At 44.1% G+C, this 24,703-nt stretch overlaps 1 protein-coding gene across 9 annotated transcripts in view; it reads right to left on the bottom strand.

Moving 5' to 3' along the window:
• Positions 1-24,703, bottom strand: part of LOC141088494 (ADP-ribosyl cyclase/cyclic ADP-ribose hydrolase 2-like) — a 55,700-nt gene that overhangs the window by 18,255 nt on the left and 12,742 nt on the right. For 2 of the 9 annotated variants that reach the window (XM_073574606.1, XM_073574605.1), the window contains exons 2-6: positions 12,754-12,831; positions 8,309-8,497; positions 6,439-6,568; positions 5,800-5,935; positions 2,411-2,493 (exon numbers count right to left, since the gene is read on the bottom strand). In XM_073574606.1, the coding sequence (XP_073430707.1) occupies positions 2,411-2,493; positions 5,800-5,935; positions 6,439-6,568; positions 8,309-8,475 (516 nt within the window). In that variant the 5' untranslated portion in view covers positions 8,476-8,497; positions 12,754-12,831. The other 7 variants (XM_073574609.1, XM_073574607.1, XM_073574610.1 and 4 more) reach the window with 6 other exon arrangements.

Here is a 24,703-nt window from a genome sequence, read left to right as displayed (position 1 = left end):
TGGATAGAGTGTGGATAGAGTGTGGATAGAGTGTGGTTAGAGTGTGGTTAGAGATGGGATCAGAGTGTGGTCAGAGTGTGGTCAGAGCGTGATCGGATTCTTTCAGATTAGGAGAAGATGGAGAGAAAAATGTCTCCATCTTCTCTATATGAGGCCTTAGAAATCAGTCTTCACTCAGATGTAATCCAAGTGCAGTCCAATGTTTCCGCACACACAGACTTGCATGACCAATTGAGAGCCGAATATTGGATCAAACTCTGGCATGCAAATTTGAACATGTGCACGGCCCCATAACATTACATTGGTCCGGAGTGATCCGATGTTTTGTCCGATTGCTCTCTGACTGAAAATACGCTCATCTGCACCTGCCCTAAAGATGGCCACACAGGTTCATTAACTGATGGATTGTTCATTCGACTGTTATTCCTTCCAACCTCACCAAATACATGCCAGGTCGTTTTGGCCAATCGTGCTGGTGTTCTCTATGGGAAAGGGGAGTAACTCGCTGCAGCATATTTACTTTGAGAACAAACGATAAGTCATATTGAATTTCAATATGCCCAACATTATTTTTCCTATCTGACGTCTGCCAAATATTAGCTGATCATCCACTGTAATACATATTTAACTTCTGGCTGTTACTAAAATTGATGGGGTCGGCCAACTTCAGTCTAATATATAAAATCACCTTAATCTTAGTGCTGACTATCAAAACTAATACGGAATCACATTGAATAAATTTAGAGTATAGAGCTAGTGGTGCGTAGAGTTGAGCGAAACGGGTCGGTCAAATTCAAAAGTCGCCGACTTTCGTTAAAGTCGGGTTTCGCCGATCGAAACCCGACCATAGCGTGAGGTCGGCCATGCGGTCGCCGACCCGAGCGCCAAAGTAGGATTTCCCAGAATGCTTGCACGTGACTTTTTTCAGCCACTGAGCAAGGACGTACACTGGGCGACGAAATGACATGTGCAGCGTCCGGGGAGAGAGAGAGTTTTTGCGCACTTTAAAAAAGCGGTCCGGCATGTAGGTGTGTTTCCTGTCCTCCACTCCCTGCCGACTTTGCTTCCCCATTGACTTGCATTGGGTTTCGTGTTTCAGTCGGACCTCCGACTTTTCCCGATAGTCGGCCGATTTCGTTCGACTCGACTTTTGAGAAGTCGGGTTTCATGAAACCCGACTCGGCCCTAAAAAATGCAAAGTCGCTCATCTCTAGTGGTGAGAAGTCAGATACAATGACATTTCTTTCATGGGTACAGTTACATACCCTATTCAATAAAACTGTTCTTATTTTGGAAAATACTACCCTGAAAAAAAAAATCTCAGGCCGACCCCGAAGCTTCTTCCTTTGCAGTCTTTGCCGCTTATGCCTCTCTTTATGTGGATGAGTCCCGTGAATGCGACTAATTTACACGTGGCTGCCCAGTGTTCTCACCGTTGTTGTATTATTTGCTGCAATAAATTATATGCCACTTGCTATAACCACGTGGACAACAATGTGAATCTCTCCTAAATGCAAAAGCAAGAAGTTTGTTGATTTTGGCACAGAAAACGTGCCGGAATCCACATGGAAAAAAAAAATTGGCAACACCCCGGTAAGGCTGGTTTTACACATTGCTTATTTGGTGAGGATTTTATGTGCATATCATTAAAACTGAATTCTTCCGCGTTTCTGCATCACAAATCAGCGCATATTCTTTTTTTAGATGTGTATTTTGTTACAGAAACCAAAAACCACAACAATACAATCTTAGGACAGCTGTTTAACCTGAAGATTTGGGGTCCGTATTGAAATAAATAAGTAAAATCCTCACCAAAAAGGTGCATTTTCTCAATGGAAAATATACTGTGAATTTACAAAAATGGAGCAAAAGCCAATTTTTTGCAGGATTCCGCACCCAAAAAGAAACGGCAGATGTGAACGAGAGGGAGATAAAACTCATCCACTGCGCATTTTAATATGTAGAAAATCCACTCATAAAATCTGCACCAATTACATGATGTGTGAAACCAGCCTGAGAGGACACCTAAAGAATGAAGTAACCAGGAAGTGCTCTTCCACATCTCCACCATTTCTCTCCATCCCATTACAAATTTTGCACTATTAGCAAGTTTGTATTGGTTTTTATTGTGGCCTCGGGGGTAGAGTTGAGCGAATTTGTGCAGATTCAGCTCCGAATACGATCGGAATCGAATATTGTTTTTGCAATATTTGTCGAATGCAACCGAACGTCATTAGAGTCAATGGGAGTCGAAATTACCAAAAATGTTCGGAACCGATCATAAGACAAACATTCGGCATGAATATTGTTCGAATATGTCAAAATCAGATTCAGTTCAGGGCCAAAATCTGAACAAATTTCCTCATCTCTACTCAGGGGTATCATATATAGACCCTCAGTAATAACTTACAGTAACAGAAGCAAGCCTCCAGAAAGACTCCTCAGCATTGTGTTCGCACTCCGACGTAACAGGACAAGAGTCGTAGTTAAATCCTAAAGCCAGAGATGATATACTTACATATACAGTTGTGCTGAAAAGTTTACATACCCTAGCAGAAGTTTTGCTTTCTTGGTCTTTTTTCAGAGAATGTGAATAATAACACCAAAACTTTTTCTCCTCTCATGGTTAGCAGTTGGGTGAAGCCATTTATTGTCAAACTACTGTGTTTTCTCTTTTTAAATCATAATGACAACCCAAAACATCCAAATGACCCTGATCAAAAGTTCACATACCCTGGTGATTTTGACCCGATAACATGCACAGAAGTTGACACAAATGGGTTTGACTAAAGGTAATATCCTCACCTGTGACCTGTTTGCTTGTAATCAGTATGTGTGCATAAAAGCTGAGTGAGTTTCTGGGATCCAGACAGACTCTTGCATCTTTCATCCAGCCACTGATGTTTCTGGATTGTGAGTCATGGAGAAAGCAAAAGCATTGTCAATGGATCTACGGGAAAAGGTAGTTGAACTGTAGAAAAAAAACAGGAAAGGGATACAAAAAGATTTCCAAGAAATTGATAATGCCAGTCAGCAGAGTTCAAACTGTGATTAACTAATGGAAAATCAGCGGCTCTGTAAAAGCAAAACCACGGTCAGGTAGACCAACAAAAATTTTGTTCACAACTGGCAGGAAAATTGTTCAGGGTGCAAAGAAAAACCCACAAATAACATTAGCTGAAATACTGGACTCTCTGAAAACTAGCAGTGTGGTTGTTTCAAGTTGCACAATAAGGAGACACTTGAACAAAAACAGGCTGCATGGTAGAGTTGCCAGAAGAGAACCATTACTGGGCAAATGCCACAAAGTATCTCGCCTACAATACACAAAACAGCACAGACAAGCCTCAAAACTTTTGGAACAAGGTAAAATTGGAGTGATGAGACCAAAATTGAACTTTTTGGCCACAACCATAAATGTTACATTTGGCGAGAGGTCAACAAGGCCTATGATGAAAGGAACACCATTCCTACTGTAAAGCACGGAGGTGGATTGCTGATGTTTTGGGGGATGTGTGAGCTACAAAGGCACAGGTAACTTGGTCAAAGTTGAAGGGAAGATGAATGTAGCATGCTATCAGCAAATATTGGAGGCACATTTGCAATCATCAGCCCGGAAGCTGCGCATGAGACGTACTTGAATGTTCCAACATGACAACGATCTAAAACACAAGGCCAAGTCGACCTGCCATTGGCTACAGCAGAACAAAATGAAGCTTATGGAGTGGCCATCTCAGTCTCCTGATCCTAATATCATTGAGCCACTCTGGGGAGATCTCAAGCGTGCAGTTCAAGCTAAACAGTCCAGGAATTTACAGGAATTGGAGGATTTTTGCCAAAAAGAGTGGTCAGCTTTACCATCTGAGAAAATAAAGAACCTCATCCACAACTACCACAAAAAAACTTCACGCTGTCATTGATGTTAGAGGGGGAAATACACGGTATTAAGAAATGGGGTATGTGAACTTTTGATCAGGGTCACTTGGATGTTTTGGGTTGTCATTATGATTTAAAAAGAGAAAACACAGTAGTTTGACAATAAATGGCTTCACCCAACCACTAACCATGAGTGGAAAAACATTTTTGGTGTTATCATTCATATTCTCTGAAAAAAGGCCAAGAAAGCAAAAATTCTGCCGAGGTATGTAAACTTTTGAGCACAACTGTATGTAACTGATAATTATGGAAGAAAATTATACAAGATTTATTTATACACTTCTGTAAAGCGATAATACATACATATACCAGGTAAATTTACCTGGTATACATATATGCACATTTTTTCCACAGACAATTTTGAAAAATCTTATCTGCATCTACCGTTATGGTTTTTTTTAAGCCCTTCATGGCGATTTTCCATTCTCATTTTTTCCTCCGTTTCTTCCCAGAGCCATAACTTTTTTTATTTCGCAGTCAATATATCCATATGAGGGCTTGTTGTTTTTGCGGGACAAGTTGTAGTTTTGAATGACCCCATTGATTTTATCATAAATTGTACTGAAAAAAAGGGGGAAAAAAAAAACCAAGTGCGACAAAATTGCAAAAAAGTGTAATAGTTTTTGGGGCTTTTTATTTACTATGTAAAATGGTAAAACTGACTTGGCACTATGATTTCCCAGGTCAGTACGAGTGAGTGCACAGATACCAAATGTGTAAAGTTTTTGATGAAAAAAAATTTGGAAATTTGTAAGAAAAAAAATACTTGCTTTTGTCACCATTTTTGGGATTCCGTGCTGTGTGATGGATTATTTTTGTGCTCCAATCTGACGTTTTTGCTAATACCATTTTTGGGGTAGATACAATGTTTTGATTTTATGGCAATGTTGCGTAATTAATGTAATTTTGGCATTTAATTTTTTTTTTTTTTTACGCTACACCATTAGCTAATCGGATTAATTTATTTTATATTTTGATAGATCGGACATTTATGTATGCAGCGATACCAAATGTATAATTTTTTTTTTTTTTTGTAATTGCTTTATTTTCATTGGGACAAAAGTTGGGTGATTTGAAAGTGTTTTTTTTTTTAAATTAAAAAAAAAAAAAAAAAATTGTCTTTTACTGTACGAAATGGTCCCCTTAGGGAACCTGAAGTTGTGTTCATCTGATTGCTTGCGCTATATGCAGCAGTGGATCAGCACTGCTAAACAGAGAAAATCACGATCTCCTACGATCACTGCCATGGACCGGCGTTTACAGGAGGATCATAAAGACAGGTGTTGGGGCTGTCAGCAGACCCCCGGCTGTCATGACAACCTATCGGCTCTCTGCGATCCCGTCACAGGCGTGAAATGACACGCTCCCTGTCAGCTCAGAGATTGACAGATGGATTTAGCAGGTGAACAGTGACTGTCAGAGCTCCACTCCACCTGCGGCTGTTAAAGGCACATGATGGTTGATAAAATCAGCTGTCATGTGCCAGGAAAGACGCGGGCTCAGTATGCGAGCCTGCATCAAAGGCAGGGACATGACATATGACTTACATGTACATCATGCGTCGTGAAGGGGTTCTAAAGAATTTTATCATTGAGATTTGCGGGCAGAGAAAATACTCTCAGACAGTAGTATATCCTTTGGCTCACTGATAGTTCTTCTACCACCCAGACACAGTATCAGGTCTTGAGTTTGAGTCTCAGTCAGAATGGAGGTACAAAAAGGGTCTGAAGATTAAGTAAATGTATAGCGAAATCCACTGGTCCCAACTACTGTGGGCATTATTCCTGTCTCGTGACATCATTGGGCTATTTCTTGCATTCTCATCAGTCACATATATATACTTTACCTTGACGGTTGTCTCACCTGAATGACTGCTCATCCCACAAAAGTACAAGTTATCGACCAGCCATCCCATTAAGGTGTCACCTAGAGGCAAATAGCGGTTTCCACGATCTGACAATCTGTGCACTAGATGTTTGTTGTTCTCCCAGAAGAGCGACTATAATGAAGAAATAGAGTAAATATCACTGTCCATCCATACTGTATCACTCTAGATTCTCGTCTCCTGCTCTGGAAATCTCTGTGCGGCCACGTATTATATATTACGCCTTTTAATATCAGACTAGGGCGACACATTTTTGAAGATCAGGGAATGGATGGCGCTCCTGCTGGATGGGCGCACAAGTAAGGTTCCACCCTGAATTCTTGTGGGTCGGGACTTGTAATCACAACTAATGAACGAGTTTGTGCTGCAACCAGAGAATTGCCGGGTCCATGACAAGATAGTTATCAGAAATCCAGCTCTGCTCGTGTGGCCACAAATCCTAACCCGATGGGTGTCACATAATGCACATTTGTCCAGCAGTGGCCACCCAAGAAGAAATCTGTGGCACCCTTGGCTTTCACTGACCGGCAAAGACCCCTGTCATTATAATTAGTCCGGCTCCATCTATACAATCACATTAATCTATGATTTTGTATATAATACATTTGATACTGAACCTTATTTATGGGGATGTCATGGGAAGTCAGGTTGATGTAGTGCTCATAATCAGATGGGAATACAGAACATGGATCCTTGCTGACAAAAGCGCTTTTAAAGGCTAACCATATTGCTGAACAGTTCTTGTTCCTGTAGTGATTATAAAAAAAAACAGAAATTTACGGATTATTTATTATTATTATTATTATTATTTTATTTTTATATCTGGGTGTATAAGTAAGATTTGCTTAACATATGAGGCTTCAACTTATTCCACTGCATAGCCATATTGCCCTTTTGCAGAAAAACAAATAAACAATAGTGCATTGTGCAATACAGCCTAATGCCTTCACTATTTAGAAGTTGTATAGCGGTATTATCTGGACACTTAAATGGCAGTTTTATTTTTTCTACAACAGCTGCAGGCTTATGTTGGTGAAACTATCTTGTGTTGACTTGAACAGTTTGGTTATATGTGTGTACTTCCGCTCTTTACCGTACTGCATGACCTTTCGTTTGTGTTTTTTGTCACTTTCCTTCCTGTAATCCTCCATGTTGTGCTAATGAAGATAATGATTGCTGTATGTCCCAAGTAAATTAGCTCAATAAGAGCGCTGATGATTCTACTGCAAGATTTGTAACATTACTGTACTTGTCCATGAAATGCAAGTACTCTAAGGTAAGTGTATAGCAGTGAGTTATGAGAGTACTATATTTTAGTATTATTTGAGTCCCATATAGAGGTATTGTTTAGGCAATGTAAGGCAGTGCGATTTCGACATCATACTGTGCATCAATATTGTGTGGGGATTGTACAGAGGTCCTTTAATTATTGCCACACCAACCTGGGGGATCTGGGGGTAAAAGATCACTGTGTATTGTGAATCGCAGATTTTCCATTTAACCTGTATTTTTAGATCTCATATTAATTTGATTTCCTTTGGTGCTGAAGAGGTTAACAACCCTTTATATGCTGGTCAGAAACATGCAGCTCCATTTCAGCTGCTTGGGATCTGGTCCTTAAGGCTATGTGCACACGCTGCGGTTTTTGCTGCGGTTCCGCTGCAGTTTTGGCCCTGCGGAACCGCAGCAGTTCCGCAGACATGGTACAGTACCATGTAACCCTATGGGTTTTCAAAACCGCTGTGCTCATGCTGGGGTTTTTTCCGCGCGGTTTTGCTGTGTTTTTTTTCCCGCAGCATGTCAATTGTTTCTGCGGATTCCGCTGCGGTTTCACACCTTTAACATAGTAGAGGTGAGAAACCGCAGGGCAAAACCGCAGACCAAACCGCAGGTCACTTTACCTGCGGTTACGCGGGAAAAAACCCGCAGGTGAATCTGCAGCGTGTGCACGTAGCCTAACTCTTCCTATAAAACCTGGCCAGAATCTGTCTGCCTTGCCAGTGAAAGCTCTGCTTTCTTGCTCTTAGGAGACGCTGTGCTGAAAAGGAGTTTGTTGATGCTATTGGAGATTCATCTTCCTGCTTATTTTATTTTACATTGTCAGAACTGCCTGAGAATAGTGAGCAGATGATCTTATATTTTATATAACTAACCATAGCCTACCAAAACAGTCTCACTGTCCTGAAGTGCCCTATAATGGAGAACCTAGTTGACCACAAAGCATGAGGACGGAGCCATCGTCTCAAATGTGGCCGCCTGTAGGAGATCCAAAAATCAAAAAACTGACCAGCACCTATGAACAGGATAAAGCAAGTGTGAACAGGTGCAAGTTGCTATGACTCCACGATATACAAACAAGAGAATACAGCCGCCTCTGTAAGAAATGCCATCTCCATTAGTGCCTGGGAATCGGCTCCCACTACAGCAGACACATTGGGTAACCTCTGAAAAGCGGCAATACTGATTATTGTAGCTCACGGCACTCACCCCACAGAAGGATTCACGGTTTCAATGTAGTCATAACACCTGCCAATGACAATATTTTCCAAATTTGGGGTGGTACCTGGCCCCTTCCATTGATCCGTGCCTTCCAACTGCATGGTGAAGATCATTCCAAAGAACAGGGTTTCGAAGGTGAAATGGGAGGATTTCATAATGCATAAGAAGCAGATACACCTGCAAGAAAAACAATATTCTCCACTAGCACACGGCAAAATTCTTTGTAGAGAATCCCCCCAAAAAACCCTGTACGCCTTTGTATAACATTGGAGAGACATGAAGGTAGATAATGATGCTCTAATTCACTTACAGCAGCCTTAGTGCTGCTGAGCTGTAAAACTGTTGTGTGTGTATAAGCACCAAGAACGTGTTATTGCTCAGAGCAGGGAAGTCTTTCTTAATTGCACAAGAAGAAATCCAATCTATTTTTGTCGCAAAGTATATGGCTCATGGATGGATCGATAATATTTCTGCATTGCCATGACTGCACGCACACAACCATATGCTGAGGTTTCCCATTAAATAGGGCTGTGTAACAACTGTGAAAATGCTTAGGTTATGTTCATACAGTTTTTATGTGTTTTTCTTTTATGTGTGCCTTTTTTAAGTTTTTTGTGCACAAGGCAATTTTTGTTTCTATTGATTTAATGGTCAACTTTGTAATGATTTTTCTAGCAGAAACAACTCAAAAGTTGATATGTTGCTGAAAAAATGTGAAAAAGAAGAGCACGACGTGTACTGCAATTGTTTTCCCATTGATAGTAATAGAAAGCTTATATTTTGCGGTTGTTTTTGAGGCGTATAGCACATCCCATCAGGATGTACTATCATAGCCTGTATAAAAGCCGAGGCAGGGAACGCAGCAGCCAATTAAGGTTGATTTAAGATAGTGAGAGGAGATCACAGCTCAGCAATAAAGATGGGACCTAAAATAATGACAAATATTCCAGACATCAATCTATATATAACTGCAGCAGTGAAAAAGAATAGTGTAGTAGTCAGTGGAGATGGGCAGAAATTCACATTCGATTACTTTGACAAATTTTCCTTCAAAATTTGATCTGCTACAAATAAATTAGTGCATATGTCAACATTGGAAAGCTGATTGCTTGGTAAAATAAACAAGGGGGAAAGGGATGACCCCATTGACCATAAGAGCTTATTCTCTACAGAACAGAGAGACTTAGATCAGTTACACACGTCAGTGGCTCCGGTACTTGTAGTGACATTTTACTCACTGTAAGGTAGCGCTCACTGTTTGTGTTGGGGGACACTCACTTGGCTGCGATATTGAGGCACACAGGAACACTTTCTTACGTAAACAGTCCATACGGTTTATTTTTACTCAGCATAAACCATACCGTAGGTCGTGTTGCACATCACAGACCTAACTCATAGTCCAGAGCACTTACAGGATATGGCTTCTCCTTGCAGTCCCTAAACACGTTGGACCTCTCTGTCCAATGACCGTGGGCGACCGCACGCCAAAAAGTTCATTAATGTTCATAGAGCAATACAAGCACCAACAGTCTGTGGAGGTACCTTACAGGAGCTCCTGCTCCAGACGCTGACTCTTTGTTAGTCCTCTCTCCCAGGGAAGCTGCCTTGCTGGGATCACCGTCCTTGTGACCAGGGCATTCCAGATAGTCCAGACCCGCAGAAGGTCAGTAGCTCCCCCAACGCAGGCCGGGTGCTATTCAGGACGTCCTTCCCCTCCTGGGACCATCCAACACACAGGCCTCACCGAGTGCTATTCAGGGATCCGATCCTACTCCCAGGATCTCCCAACACACCGGCCTCAACAGGTCCAGGGCCTCAGCATGTGTTCTTCCGGAAGGTAGCACATCTTTCAACACCTAGACCTTCCACACAAACGAATTAGGTCCATGCCCGCTCCCCCCCATGTGACCAGACCCCAGGCACATTATATGGTACATAAACACACCCACAGGTGAGGTATGGATCACATGGTCATGACCTCACTACAGGTCCTTTTACACACCCAGCCACACACACACAGGCTTTACTTTGGGGGTTCAGACATACGCCCCTGGGTGGGTTTGTAGGTGACTGGTACCACCCATCTCACCAAGTCACCTGGAAGCTTCCACAATGTAAAACAAAAGCATCAGCAGTATATTCCGGCTTCCATTACAGGGCACCCACCCCTGTGATACGTATCGGCCATTTACAACCCTGCTGCTCACCTTCCCCATCACAATAAAGGAAACACCTGCATGCATGTCCTGGGAAGCCCATACAGCGCCCCCTAGCTGTCACAGGGGTCACTGCATCACATCACGTACCAGAGACACTGACACACGTAGACCCATTCAAAAAATGGGTCTATGCACATGTCAGCGTGTTTTCACGGACCGTGTGTATGTGTACAAAACACGCTGACATGTTCATTCGACTCACGGCCCGCAAAACATGCCGCACACGTGCATACAGAAAACAGTGCACACTGTCAGTTTTTCATTCATTCTCCTCAGCTCGCCGGCAGGGAGAATGATGACAGCCGGCTTCAGCACCAGCCGCCGGGGGACAGCGCCTTACGGTAACGTTACTTCCCCGGCGGCTGTCTGTGTGGTCCTGATGTGTCACACGGGTAGCACACGGTTGCCACACGTGTGCTGCACGTAGAACACACATGGACACACGGACACTGATATCTTCGGTACCGTTTTTTCTGGTGCCAGAAACATCAGGACTTGTAAAACCGGCCTTAACGAGTGATCTGGATTTGAAAAATGACTCTGCCGTACAGACTGTGCTCCAATGGGAGCCACTGATCTGTGATGGCCTAGGTACTGACCACCAATGTACAAGGTGTGATCATCTGCTACATGTCTTCATGGCCCAGCCTGCTCTCTGATGCCTGCAAATTGAATCTCAAACTTCGTGTTTGCGTGAAACCGCAAAATTCAACTAGAATTTGATCCTCCTTGGATCCATCTCTAGCAGTTAGCGAATAATACAGATCTTCCGTTGATAGAAGCAGCAAGATAGAAGAGGTGCCTCCAAAATTGCTGGACTCAGTGTGATTGATCAGTGATATGGAGGAGCTGACATCTGTCCTGCTGCATTTGAATTTTTTATTTTATTTCTTCATTCATAATGTGCTATAATGCAGTAGAAAGCCAGTACAAACAATACTTTTAGAAGAAAAAAAATCTGATCTCAGCATCAGGCAAAATGTGCTTGATTGCCACAAACGATTGTACTGAGTTTTTGTATTTCTAATGGAATCGTATTTGTTAAGGGGGAACTATTTTATTTTGGGTTTATTTTTTGCATTTCAGAGAAGAATTTTCACGAAAAAACAGAAATTGAACTGCGACTGTCTGCTGGAAAAATTGAGTGTGTGCTAATTTTTTTTGGGAAATTTGTTTTACTAGTCAAATTTTAGGGTATATGTACATGCCACACCAATACATCGTTCTGTAGCAAATGCTGACTTTTTGGACATGGACCTCACCTACCTACCATTTCTTTTGACATCATGTTTGGGAAGAAGGTTCACTTTTGTTTAAAAAAAAAAAAAAAAAAAAAAAATCTATACATTCAACTTTTCAAGTCTGTATTTGCACACATGGTTTATCAATCCAGTTTAACAACTGCATACACCACACCTATATTCCAGTCTGCTGTTAAATTTTGCTTTTTCTACCTACTGATCTAGCATTTTTTGTTATGCCTTTTTTGGCAAGGGTTAAATAACTGTGGTTGGAAAGTTTGTCAAAAGTTAATTATAGTGTTGTACAAAATGTATGATAAAAGAAAAAGTCGCAATGTCAATAGATAGAGTAGAGTAAAGGAATAAAAGAAATCATACCATGGCTAAAGGCCCTTTTACATTTAGCGATGCACCGGCGATCCCGACCACGATACGACCCGGTCAGGATCTCTGGTGTATCGCTAAATGATCGCTAGTGAGCTGACACACAGGCAGATCTCACAACGATGCAGCAGCGATACAGCGGACGATACTTACCTTTCAGACGTGGCGATGAAGACGTCCTCCCGCCCACCTCCACATGTCGCTCATCGGCACCACAGGAAGCCCAGCAGGAAGTGCCCGACGAAAAATGGAGCCGGCCGATCTCGCGCGATCAGCGATGGACAGCGGGGGAGCCGGTCGGAGGTAAGTATCACACATAGCGATATCGCTATAACGTCACAAAATTGGTGACGTTATAGCGATATTGCTAGCGATATCGCTATGTGTAAAACCCCCTTAAGAATGTGGGAGATGCTAAAAGATAAGCAACAGAATCACCATCATTGGCACCAGATGTGCAGCAGTAGTACTAACAAGCTCAGGCCTCAAATTGCATCTATTGCCTCCGGCAAGCATTTTACTGGAGAGGAAGAGGTGCGGCGGAATCTTTGGCACATTACTTGTCTGAGTCACAGCAGGATGATATTACCTCTGACAGCGACACCATCAGTTTCAGTGTTCTTCACAAAATGATCTTCCTGATCACAAATGTGTGAACTGTTTTTAACTACCAAAAAAAAAAAATGAAAAGTCTGTTAGTGAACTGTTAGTAAATGTGTTAACAAAGCCTTGGTAATATCAAAGAGCGTGAAAAGAGGTTGTAGAAAGTCCTAGCAGTTTGAGGCTGGACAGTATTGTGCTTGATACAAATTTACTGCCAATTAGTGATGAGCGAGTATACTCGTTGCTCGGGTGTCCTCCGAGTATTTTGGCGTGCTCGGAGATTTAGTTTTCGCCGTCTCAGCTGCATGATTTGCGACTGCTAGACAGCTTGAATACATGTGTGGAATGCCTGTCTGTTAGGGAATTCCCACATGTATTCAGCCTGTCTGCAAGTCGCAAATCATGCAGATGAGAAGACGAAAACTAAATCTCCGAGCACGCCAAAATACTCGGAGGACACCCTAGCATGCTCGGGAAAACCCGAGCAACAAGTATACTTGCTCTTCACTACTGCCAATCAAATTTTGGGTAAAAATTATTGGAACCTTACAAATTCAAATTTCAAAAAATATGATCAACTCCAGCTTCTAAATCCCAGACCCAAAATCCAGTACCCCAAATTACAGGTACAGATTTTTACAATACTAAGGCCAACCACCTCAGTGGCACATATCTACCATCTAGGACATTACTTCTTGCTTTCTTAGGCCAGGTTCACATAGTGTTAATGCAGTCCGTTCAATGCATAGCTCAAATAGATTTAAATGGAAAATCTGAGGGTTTTTTTGTTTTAAAAATTTTTCTGTGGTATAAAAAAGTAACATTTTGATGTTTTGATGCAGAACACAATTTGTATACTGCTCAAAAAAATAAAGGGAACGCTATTCCATTTGCAACAGGCTGTTTGTGTTCCCTTTATTTTTTTGAGCAGTATATATTAAATTTAATGTCCTTCTGCAAAAAAACTTGCAAATGCGTGGGATTCTGACTATGTGCTGTGGTGATTCGCCGGTTTCTGAGCAGGGACCAGATGGTAAATATGTGTTATACGTACTCCCAAGCCCATCCAGTGGACGCAGCCTCACACTTTTTTGGAGTGACGCCGTTCAATTTCCAGCAGGACAATGACAATAAACATACTGCCAGATGTAAAATGAATGCAAAGTATATTCATGTGTGTGAACGTCCCAGTTACAGTCCTGAAATCCCATTTAGACAATTTAAGTGCTCTAATCGCTGCCTCCGCTCCACAGAAACTGAAGTTTAATTAGACAAGCTAATTAGGGTGCTTGGTGAACCCAAGAAGTTTAGTGCACCATTCCGCCCACTGATTTTGCATATCATCGCTTCCCTCACTTGTGATTGACAGCACCATCTTGCCTGAGCTTTCTCTGCAGACTGTGCTCCCTACATGTCCCTACAGCACTGTCAATCACCAGTGAGGGAGGCGGGGACATGCAAAACCACTGCACTTTGGCTCTTGGCCACATCCAGGGTGCACCGAGCAGCCTAATTGCCATGCTTGATTAAACTTCAGTTTCTGCATAACGGAGGCAGCGACAAGATCACTGAAAGTGGGATTTTTATTAGTGCAATATCCCCTTCAAGGCTATAAGCTTAGATTATACTGTCAGTTTGCACCACCAGACTCCTTTTAATATCACATGGAGCCTCAGTCTGATCCCCCATCTCCTTTCTGAAATTATGAGCTTGTGGGATTCGCATACGCAAGTTATTTAATCTGAGCTTTCATCATACCTTCCCCTTTAACCGTTATTAGTCAGTATGTTATCTAGGCTATGCTTCTTCTTATGTAACATCCTGTTTACTTACAAGTGCTTCTCACAAAATTAGAATATCATCAAAAAGTTAATTTATTTCAGTTCTTCAATACAAAAAGTGAATCTCATATTATATAGGGTAATTACAGAGTGATCTATTTCAAGTGTTTATTTCTGTTAGTGTTGATGATTATGGCTTACAGCCAATGAAAACCCAAAAGTCATTATCTCAGTAAATTAGAATACTTTATAACACCAGCTTGAAAAATGATTTTAAAATCCGAAATGTTGGCCTACTGAAATGTACACTCAATACTTGGTCGGGGCTCCTTTTGCATCAATTACTGCATCAATTTCCATCTCCAAAAAGCTTGTCAGCAGAGGGAAGCATGAAGTGCTCTAAAATTTCCTGGTAGACGGCTGCGCTGACTTTGATCTTGATAAAGCATAGTGGAGCTACACCAGCAGATGACATGGCTCCCCAAACCTTCACTGATGGTGGAAACTTCACACTAGACCTCAAGCAGCTTGGATTGTGGCCTCTCCACTCTTCCTCCAGACTCTGGGACCTTGATTTCCAAATGAAACGCAAAATTTACTCTCATCTGAAAACACCTTGGACCACTGAGTAACAGTCCAGTTCTTTTTCTCCTTGGTCCAGGTAAGACGCTTCTGGCGTTGTCTATTGGTCATGAGGGGCTTGACACAAGGAATACGACACTTGTAGCCCTTGTCCTGGATACGTCTGTGTATGGTGGCTCTTGAAGCAATGACTCCAGCAGCAGTCCACTCCTTGTGAATCTCCCCAAAAAATTTTAATGGTCTTTTCTTAACAATCCTTTCCAGGCTGTGGTTCTCCCAGTTGCTTGTGCACCTTTTTCTACTACACTTTTTTCCTTTCACTCAAGTTTCCACTAATATGCTTGGATATAGCACTCTGTGAACAGCAAGCTTCTTTAGCAATGACCTTTTATGGCTTACCCTCCTTGTGGAGTGTGTGTCAATGACTGTCTTCTGGACATCTGTCAAGTCAGCAGTAGGGAGGAGCAAGTATACTCGTTAGGATGCGGTACTCGGCGAGTAATGCGGTACTCGCGGTACTCGAATCCTGGCGAGTATTTCAATACTCGCCTTGCAATATTCGGCACAGCCTAGCACAGTCCCCGCACAGCCCAGCACAGTCCCCCACAGCCTGGCACAGTCCCCGCACAGCCCAGTATAGTCCCCGCACAGCCCAGCACAGTCCCGCACAGCCCAGCACAGTCCTCGCACAGTCCAACATCCTCCCACACAGCCCGGCATAGTCCCCACACAGTCCTCGCACAGCCCAGCACAGTTCTGCACAGGCCAGCACAATCCCACACAGCCCAGCATAGTCCCCGCACATAACCTGCAAAGCCCAGCACAGTCCTGCACAGCCCGACATAGTCCCCGCACAGTACCTGCACAGCCCAGCACAGTCCCACACAGCCCGGCATAGTCCCCGCACAGTACCTGCAAAGCCCAGCACAGTCCCGCACAGCCCGGCACAGTCTTCGCACATGCCAGCACAGTCCCGCACAGCCCGGCACAGTCTTCTCACAGACCAGCACAGTCCCGTACAGCCCGGCACAGTCTTCGCACAGACCAGCACAGTCTCGCACAGCCCGGCACAGTATTCTCACAGGCCAGCACAGTCCCGCACAGCCTGGCACAGTCTTCTCACAGGCCAGCACAGTCTGGCACAGTCTTCACACAGGCCAGCACAGTCCCACACAGCCTGGCACAGTCATCGCACAGTCCCAGCCCAGCCCAGCACACACACAACCCATTACTCGAATTCCCACAGACTTACATTGGACTCGTTACGAGTACAGCGAGTCCGAATACTTCACTAGTCGTTCATCCATAGTTAGCAGTCTTCCCCATGATTGTGGAGAATACAGAAACAGACTAAGGGACCTTTTTAAAGGCTTAGGAAGCCTTTACTGAGATAATGACTTTTGGATTTTCATTGGCTGTAAGCCATAATCATCAACACTAACATAAATAAACACTTAAAATAGATCACTCTGTTTGTAACAACTCTAAATAATATATGAGTTTCACTTTTTGTATTAAACAACTGAAATAAATTAACTTTTTGATGATATTCTAATTTAGTGAGAAGCACTTGTGTAGTTGAGTGCAGGCTGCAGCAAAACATATATATTTTTTTGTGTATAGAGATAGACCTGTCAGAAGTACACATTTTGGGGAACACTTGCGTAAATCGATATCACTTTTAACCATTTTATGGCATTTTCTGTAAAAATGGGACAATTATTTATAAATGGGACAGTTGGTGGAGATTCATTCATTCATTCTATACGCTATAATTGTTCAAAACAGTAAACGTCCTGAAATATCTGGTAGTAAGAGATCTGGGAATTCATTAATAGTTGCACTAATGTATAGACCTCCATCAATGAAAATGGAGGAAGGGTTGAAATATTGCATATTTCAGTCTTTGGAAGTATAAAAATATTCCCCATTACACAGTTTTTTGAATACTGTATATAATAATAATAATTTTATCAGCAGTCAATTTTTGCTGCAAATATAACTGTTGAGATATAAAATAACGATGGAACATTATAAGTAAGCAACATGGCGTCATCAAAAATATCAAATACCCTGATGGGCTGTGTGCATCTAAAATTCAGGCCTTCATCCAGGAATTTCCAAACGAGCGGCACCCACATCCTGAAGAATGTGACACCCACCCTTTCCGTAAGCCCTTCGCTATGGCACTACAGATGGACACGATTTTCCCGTCTTCCAGGCGTTCTCGTAAAATATCTTGACAAGTCATTGCAGAATTTAGTTTCTATCAGTTCATACATAGATCTCACCTTCATTATCTGTAATTAAGACCAACCATAATAAACTGAGAAGGTTCTGGCTAATTAAATCCTCTCAATTACCAGAAAAGGAAGCCAAGAGGCGGCAGTTCAGCTGAGATTAAACCTCAGGAATGCCGCTAATCCTATCTTTTGTTTTGCACTTGGGATATCACCATCACTGAGGGAACGTCTTCTCCTGGATGCATAACCATAGCTGTCACTTGATTGTGTGGTCAAGGAGAAGAATTAACTACGCTGTAACCTTCATTCTTCTTACACTTATCTGGATGATCACAACAGACTTGTTGTTGTACTCGTACAGAGATTAAGGGGAGGATTTTCTATCATTGACGTGTAAGTTCTTGTTCCTTTGAATAAAATGATTTGATGCACAAAACCAGTCATCGTGAAGCAGAATTAAAGTATAAAAATGTAAGTTCCACAGGGAGCGTCTACAAATCATCTACATACCGCCAATGTGTAATCTGAAGATCCTCCGAAGAAAAATTATATGTTATGTATCTGCATGAAGTTGGCAGAAAGAACGAACGTAACCTGACGAGTGCCTCAAAAACATAGTAAAAAAAAAAAGTAATTACACATAATAAATTATTGGATGAACTACATAACTAAAATTTTGTAGTGCCCCTGTTAGTCTTACCTGGTGAGGTGGATACTCAAAGCCCAAGATTGGGGTGGGGATACAGGCCATGGGCGCTCGTGCAGTAAGAAGTTCCGGCATGTGGAAACAAATAGCAGAGGTCCTCGAGACCGCAGACAGGTAGCAGAGGTCCTGGAGACCGTAGACAGGTAGCAGAGGTCCTGGAGACCACAGACAGGTAGCAGAGGTCTTTGAGACCGCAGACAGGTAGCAGAAGTCCTGGAGACCACAGACAGGTAGAAGATATCCTGGAGACCGCAGACAGGTAGTAGAAGTCCTGGAGACCACAGACAGGTAGAAGAGATCCTGGAGACCGTAGACAGGTAGCAGAGGTCCTGGAGACCACAGACAGGTAGCAGAGGTCTTTGAGACCGCAGACAGGTAGCAGAGGTCCTGGAGACCGCAGACAGGTAGAAGAGATCCTGGAGACCACAGACAGGTAGCAGAGGTCCTGGAGACCGCAGACAGGTAACAGAGGTCCTGGAGACCACAGACAGGTAGCAGAGGTCCTGGAGACCACAGACAGGTAGCAGAGGTCCTGGAGACCGCAGACAGATAGCAGAGGTCCTGGAGACCGCAGACAGGTAGCAGAGGTCCTGTAGACCACAGACAGGTAGCAGAGATCCTGGAGACCGCAGTCAGGTAGCAGATGTTCTGGAGACCACAGACAGGTAGCAGAGGTCCTGGAAACCGCAGACAGGTAGAAGAGATCCTGGAGACCGCAGACAGCAGAGGTCCTGGAGACCACAGACAGGTGGCAGAGGTCCCGGAGACCGCAGACAGGTAGCAGAGATCATGGAGACCGCAGTCAGGTATCAGATGTCCTGGAGACCGCAGACAGGTAACAGCGGTTCTGGAGATCGCAGACAGGTAGCAGAGGTCCTGGAGACAGCAGACAGGTAGCAGAGATCCTGGAGACCGCAGTCAGGTAGCAGATGTCCTGGAGACAGCAGACAGGTAGCAGATGTCCTGGAGACAGCAGACAGGTAGCAGAGGTCCTGGAGACCGCAGACAGGTAGCAGCGGTCCTGGAGACCGCAGACAGGTAGCAGAGGTCCTTGAGACCGCTGACTGGTAGCAGAGGTCCTGGAGACCGCTGACAGGTAGCAGAGGTCCTGGAGACCGCAGACAGGTAGCAGAGGTCCTGGAGACTGCAGACAGGTAGCAGAGGTCCTGGAGACTGCAGATATTGGATGCGGTTTTCTCACCTATGATTTGCAGTAGCTTACACATGAAATCCACATTAATTCTGCAGCACAGTGTTCTCTATTATAGACATCTGGGTATCATAGTTAGAACTGAGCAAATTTTTTTGGATTTGGATCCGAATACGATAGGCATCGAATATTGTTTTTGCAATATCTGTCAAACACAGCCGAATGGCATTAGAGTTAATGGAAGTTACCGAATATGTTCGGAACCGATCGTCAAACATACATTCGGCACGAATAGTGTTTGAATATGGCAAGAATATGTCAAAATCAGATTTGGGGACAAAATCCAAACATATTCGCTCATCTCTAATCAGAGTGCGGAGACTCGAAACCTCTTCTGTGGGTCAGGTTGGAGAACTGAGAGAGGGAAGAGTTTATTGGAACAGAGGAAGAGGGCAGAGCAAAGTGCCCAGGATGGAAGCAGCACAATGTATGTAACATGTGCAGGGCTGTATTTGCCACTAGGCACTTGAGGGCACGTGCCTAGGGCGCCAGGATGCGAGGGGGCGGCACCTGAGCAAGCTTTTTTTTTGGTCTGCGGTCATCCCGCCTGCGGCTGTGGATGTCAGGGGGCACACAGTGTAGAGCAGACTCCCCGCACACAGCGCTACGGACTGGGGCAGAGATACCTCAGCCTCTGCCCACTCCTAGCTCGCTGTCACACACTTCTGGAAACCTTACACAGTGACGTCAGTAACCGCGTCACTTAGCTAATCAGGCCTCGACCGGCATGCTGACGTCATCCGACTCCAGCCATACCCCTCCCCATCCAGAGAAGACCCCGCCCCTCCTGCCGCCGGCTAATTCATAGTGTGACAGCTCGGCGCGTCGGTGCAGTTAAAGGTGTGTGGGCGCGTGGCCGGGAATCATCTGTGTGTCGCGTGAGGGAGTAGGATGCAGATCAGCACGGGGTGCGGTGGGCTGAGGCTGGTTCCCATATCCCCTCGGTCATTATACAAGAGGTGGGCGCTTACTATGCAGCACTCTGGGATGTATGTATAGTGTATATATCAGTGTGTAAAGTTTCTTATGCGGTGTTGCTATCAGTGTGTCAAGAGTTGGAGAAGAGGGCTGCATTGACAATCCAACACAATGGGCAGCACTTTTAACACATTTTATAAGTGGTCATAAACTTGTAAATAACTCATGAAAGTATAACGTTACGTTAAAACCAAGCACACCATTGTTTTTCTTGTGAAATTCTCAATAATCTTGATGTGTCACATGACCCTGTTCCCATTGAAAAAAATAAGGTTGGATCCAAAATGTTCGACTTCAAAATGGCCACCATGGTCACGACCCATATTGAAAAGTTTCCCCCCTCCCATATACTAATGTGCCACAAACAGGAAGTTGCTATCATCAACCATTCAATTTTATTTAGGTGTATCCATATAAATGGCCCACACTGTATATATATATATATATATATATATATATATATATATACACTGCTCAAAATCAAACTTCTGTGAAATCAAACTGTCCACTCAGGAAGCAACACTGATTGACAATCAATTTCACATGCTGTTGTGCAAATGGAATAGACAACTGATGGAAATTATTGGCAATTATCAAGACACCCTCAATAAAGGAGTGGTTCTGCAGGTGGGGACCACAGACCACATCTCAGTACCAATGCTTTCTTGCTGATGTTTTGGTCACTTTTAAATGTTGGTTGTGCTTTCAGACTCGTGGTAGCATGAGACGGACTCTACAACCCATACAAGTGGCTTAGGTAGTGCAACTCATCCAGGATGGCACATCAATGTGAGTTGTAGCAAGAAGGTTTGCTGTGTCTGTCAATGTAGTGTCCAGAGGCTGGAGGCGCTACCAGGAGACAGGCCAGTACACCAGGAGACGTGGAGGGGGCTGTAGGAGGGCAACAACCCAGCAGCAGGACCGCTACCTCCACCTTTGTGTAAGGAGGAACAGGAAGAGCACTGCCAGAGCCCTGCAAAATGACCTCCAGCAGGCCACAAATGTGCATATGTCTGCACAAACGGTTAGACACTGACTCCATGAGGATGTTCTGAGGGCCCGACGTCCACAGATGGAGGTTGTGCTCACAGCCCAACACCATGCAGGATGCTTGGCACTTGCCAAAGAACACCAAGATTGGCAAATTCGCCACTGGCGCCCTGTGCTCTTCACAGATAAAAGCAGGTTCACACTGAGCACATGTGACAGACTTGACAGAGTCTGGAGATGCCATGGAGAGCGATCTGCTGCCTGCAACATCCTTCAGCATGACCGGTTTGGCAGTCGGTCAGTAATGGTATGGGGTAGCATTTCTTTGGAGGGCCGCACAGCCCTCCATGTGCTCGCCAGAGTGAGCCTGACTGCCATTAGGTACCAAGATGAGATCCTCAGACCGCTTGTGAGACCATATGCTGGTGTGGTTGGCCTTGGGTTCCTCCTAATGTAGGACTATGCCAGACCTCATGTGGCTAGAGTGTGTCAGCAGTTCCTGCAAGATGAAGGCATTGAAGCTATGGACTGTCTCGCCCATTCCACAGTCCTGAATCCGATTTAGCACATCAGGGACATCATGTCTCACTCTATCCACCAACGTCACATTGCACCACAGACTGCCCAGAAGTTGGTGGATGCTTTAGTCCAGGTCTGGGAGGAGATCTGTTGTGAATTCACTTTCTGGCCTCGCTCTGGCTATTACTGAAGGTAGTGGAGCTGGTCCGATTGACGGAGGGGTTGCGAGTTCTCTTTCTGGGCTCCCTGTGGTGGTTACTGGAGGTAATGGAGCTGATCTGATTGACAGAGGCTTGCCACCTGATAATGAGGATGACGATTGGAGATCCGGGGTTTCAGATTGGGATTGAAGACAGCCGACTCCCTCTAAGTTTTGAAGGCTGCAGGTCCTGACGGCATCAGTACAAGGCTAATCAGAACCTGCGGGCACCAGCTGAGTGAGATCATTAGATATCTGTTCAATATGAGCCTGAGAATAGGTATAGTACCACAACTGTGGAAATTATCGTGTGTGGTACCAGTTCCGAAGAAACCTTATCCGAAAGACCTTAATGACTATAGACATGTAGCATTGACATCACACCTGATGAAGGTACTAGAGAGATTGGTTCTCACACGTCTCCGTCCTCTAGTGAGCTCGGATATGGACCCTCTCCAGTTTGCCTACAGGCCGGGCATTGGTGTGGAGGATGCCATTATCCACCTTCTAGATAGGACTCTCTCTCACCTGGAGAAACCTTGGAACACTGTGAGAATAATATTCTTCGATTTCTCTAGTGCTTTTAATACCATACAGCCAGGTCTACTGAGAGACAAGCTGGGCCTTGTTGGCGTGGACCTCCAACTCTCCACCTGGATCCTTAACTACCTCACGAACCGACCTCAGTTTGTAAAGGTTCGGGATAGTGTGTCAGACACGGTGATCTGCAATACAGGGGCACCTCAAGGTACAGTTCTTGCCCCTTTTCTCTTCACACTGTACACTGCGGATTTTAAGTGCAACTCATCTAGCTGCTACTTGCAGAAGTATTCTGATGACTCTGCAATAGTAGGCCTCATCACAGGAGGAGATGAAAGAGAGTACAGAGATACTAGCCAAGCTTTTGTGGAGTGGTGTCAGAGGAACCACCTTAGGATTAATTCCGGGAAGACCAAGGAATTGGTGGTGGACTTTCGCAAGGGAAAAAATCCACCAGTAGTGGTGAACATTCAGGGAAATGACATTGAGATAGTCGACACCTATAACTACCTTGGTGTGATCCTCAATAATAAGCTTGACTGGGCCCATCACTTGGATGCAGTGTACAGGAAGGGCCACAGTAGGCTTTATCTGCTCAGAAGGCTGAGAGCCTTCGGAGTTAGGGGGGCACTCCTTGCATCCTTCTTCAACTCTGTTGTGGCATCAGTCATCTTCTTTGGTGTGGCGTGCTGGGGTAGTGGCATATCAACCAGGGACAGGAATAGGATGAACAAACTGATTAGAAGGGCCAGCTCTGTCCTGGGATGCCCCCTTGATCCAGTTCAGGAAGTAGGCGACAGGAGGATACTGGCCAAGGTGAGCTACATGGTGCAGAATGATTCCCATCCCATGCATGAGACCATGACAAAGATGTGCAGTACTGTCAGTGACCGGCTACTTCATCCTAAATGTGAGAGGGAGCGCTATCAAAAGTCCTTCCTTCCTGCTGCAGTTAGGCTGTATAACCAGCACTGTCCAAAACGGAGAAGACCCAAACAGTGAACTGATAGATCCAAAGTTGTGATAGTCCGGTTATATATATATTTTTTTTTTTTGTATATGTACCTACCTACTGTCAATGTAATGCCTTTATGCATCTGTATCTGTACTTGTTCCTGCCTTGCTGCTGTAATGCTCTGAAATTCCCCATGGTGGGACGATTAAAGGATTATCTTCTTATCTTATCTTATCTTATCCCTGCTGGTGATTTTCTTCCTGTGCCTCGTGAGGTCTGATGTCTCCAGCTATGTCCCTGCATGTTCAGCTAAGTGGTTCATTTGCTATTCTGTTTGCATTTGATCTGGTTTTGTCTATCTCTGTTTTCTGAGGGTCAGCCAGCTCCGGCTGGGGCTGTGCTGAATCACCGCCCATATGTTACTACTTGTGCCAGTTTGTTTTGTCCTCTGTTAGATTAGTCTCTTTTTGCTCTGCTTTCAGAATATACCAGAGTGCTGATATAGTAGAGGACGAAGTCATGCGACTTCAGTGTTTTTGTGCATCAGACGTGTTGGACTTTTTGCAGGGTTTTTTGCGTGATTGCAGACAGTGTCTTTCCTTTCCTGTCTAGTCAGTGTAGGCCCCATCATTTGCTCAGTCTATTTTCCTGCCTGTGTTTGTGTTTTCATCTTGTCTCACCGAAAATATATGTTTGGGGGCTCTCTATTCCTTTGGGGTCTGCTCTGGGGCTGTTTAGATTTTCCCTTTCTTGCTTTAGGCTTAGTTAGCTCTCCGGCTGTGCCGAGGCATCTAGGATCATCGTAGGTACGCTCCACGACTACTGCTAGTTGTGTGGATAGGATCAGGGGTCTGCAATCCGCTTAGTTACCAACCTCTCTGGTTTTCTGTGGCTTAGCCTGGGCCTGCTCTCCTCCTCGGTGACCCATTCATAACAGTGATCCCTCAGGAGATCATCCGCCGCCTCATCAGGAGCATGCCCAGGTGTTGTACAGTAGGGAGGTCATACAGGCACATGGAGGCCACACACAATACTGAGCATCTTTTCCTTGTCATGAGGCATTTCCACTGAAGTTGGATCAGCCTGTAATTTGATTTTCCACTTTGATTTTGAGTATCATTCCAAATCCGGACCTCCATGGGATATTCATTTTGATTTACATTGATAATTCTTATGTTTTATTGTTCTGAACACATTCCACTATGCAATGAATAAAAATTTGCAACTGGATTA

Source organism: Dendrobates tinctorius, unplaced genomic scaffold (genome assembly GCF_039654945.1).
Source record: "Dendrobates tinctorius isolate UK_male_01 unplaced genomic scaffold, ASM3965494v1 ptg000039l, whole genome shotgun sequence".
Classification (NCBI taxonomy): domain Eukaryota; kingdom Metazoa; phylum Chordata; class Amphibia; order Anura; family Dendrobatidae; genus Dendrobates; species Dendrobates tinctorius.
This window is presented reverse-complemented; position numbering and strand designations above follow the sequence as displayed.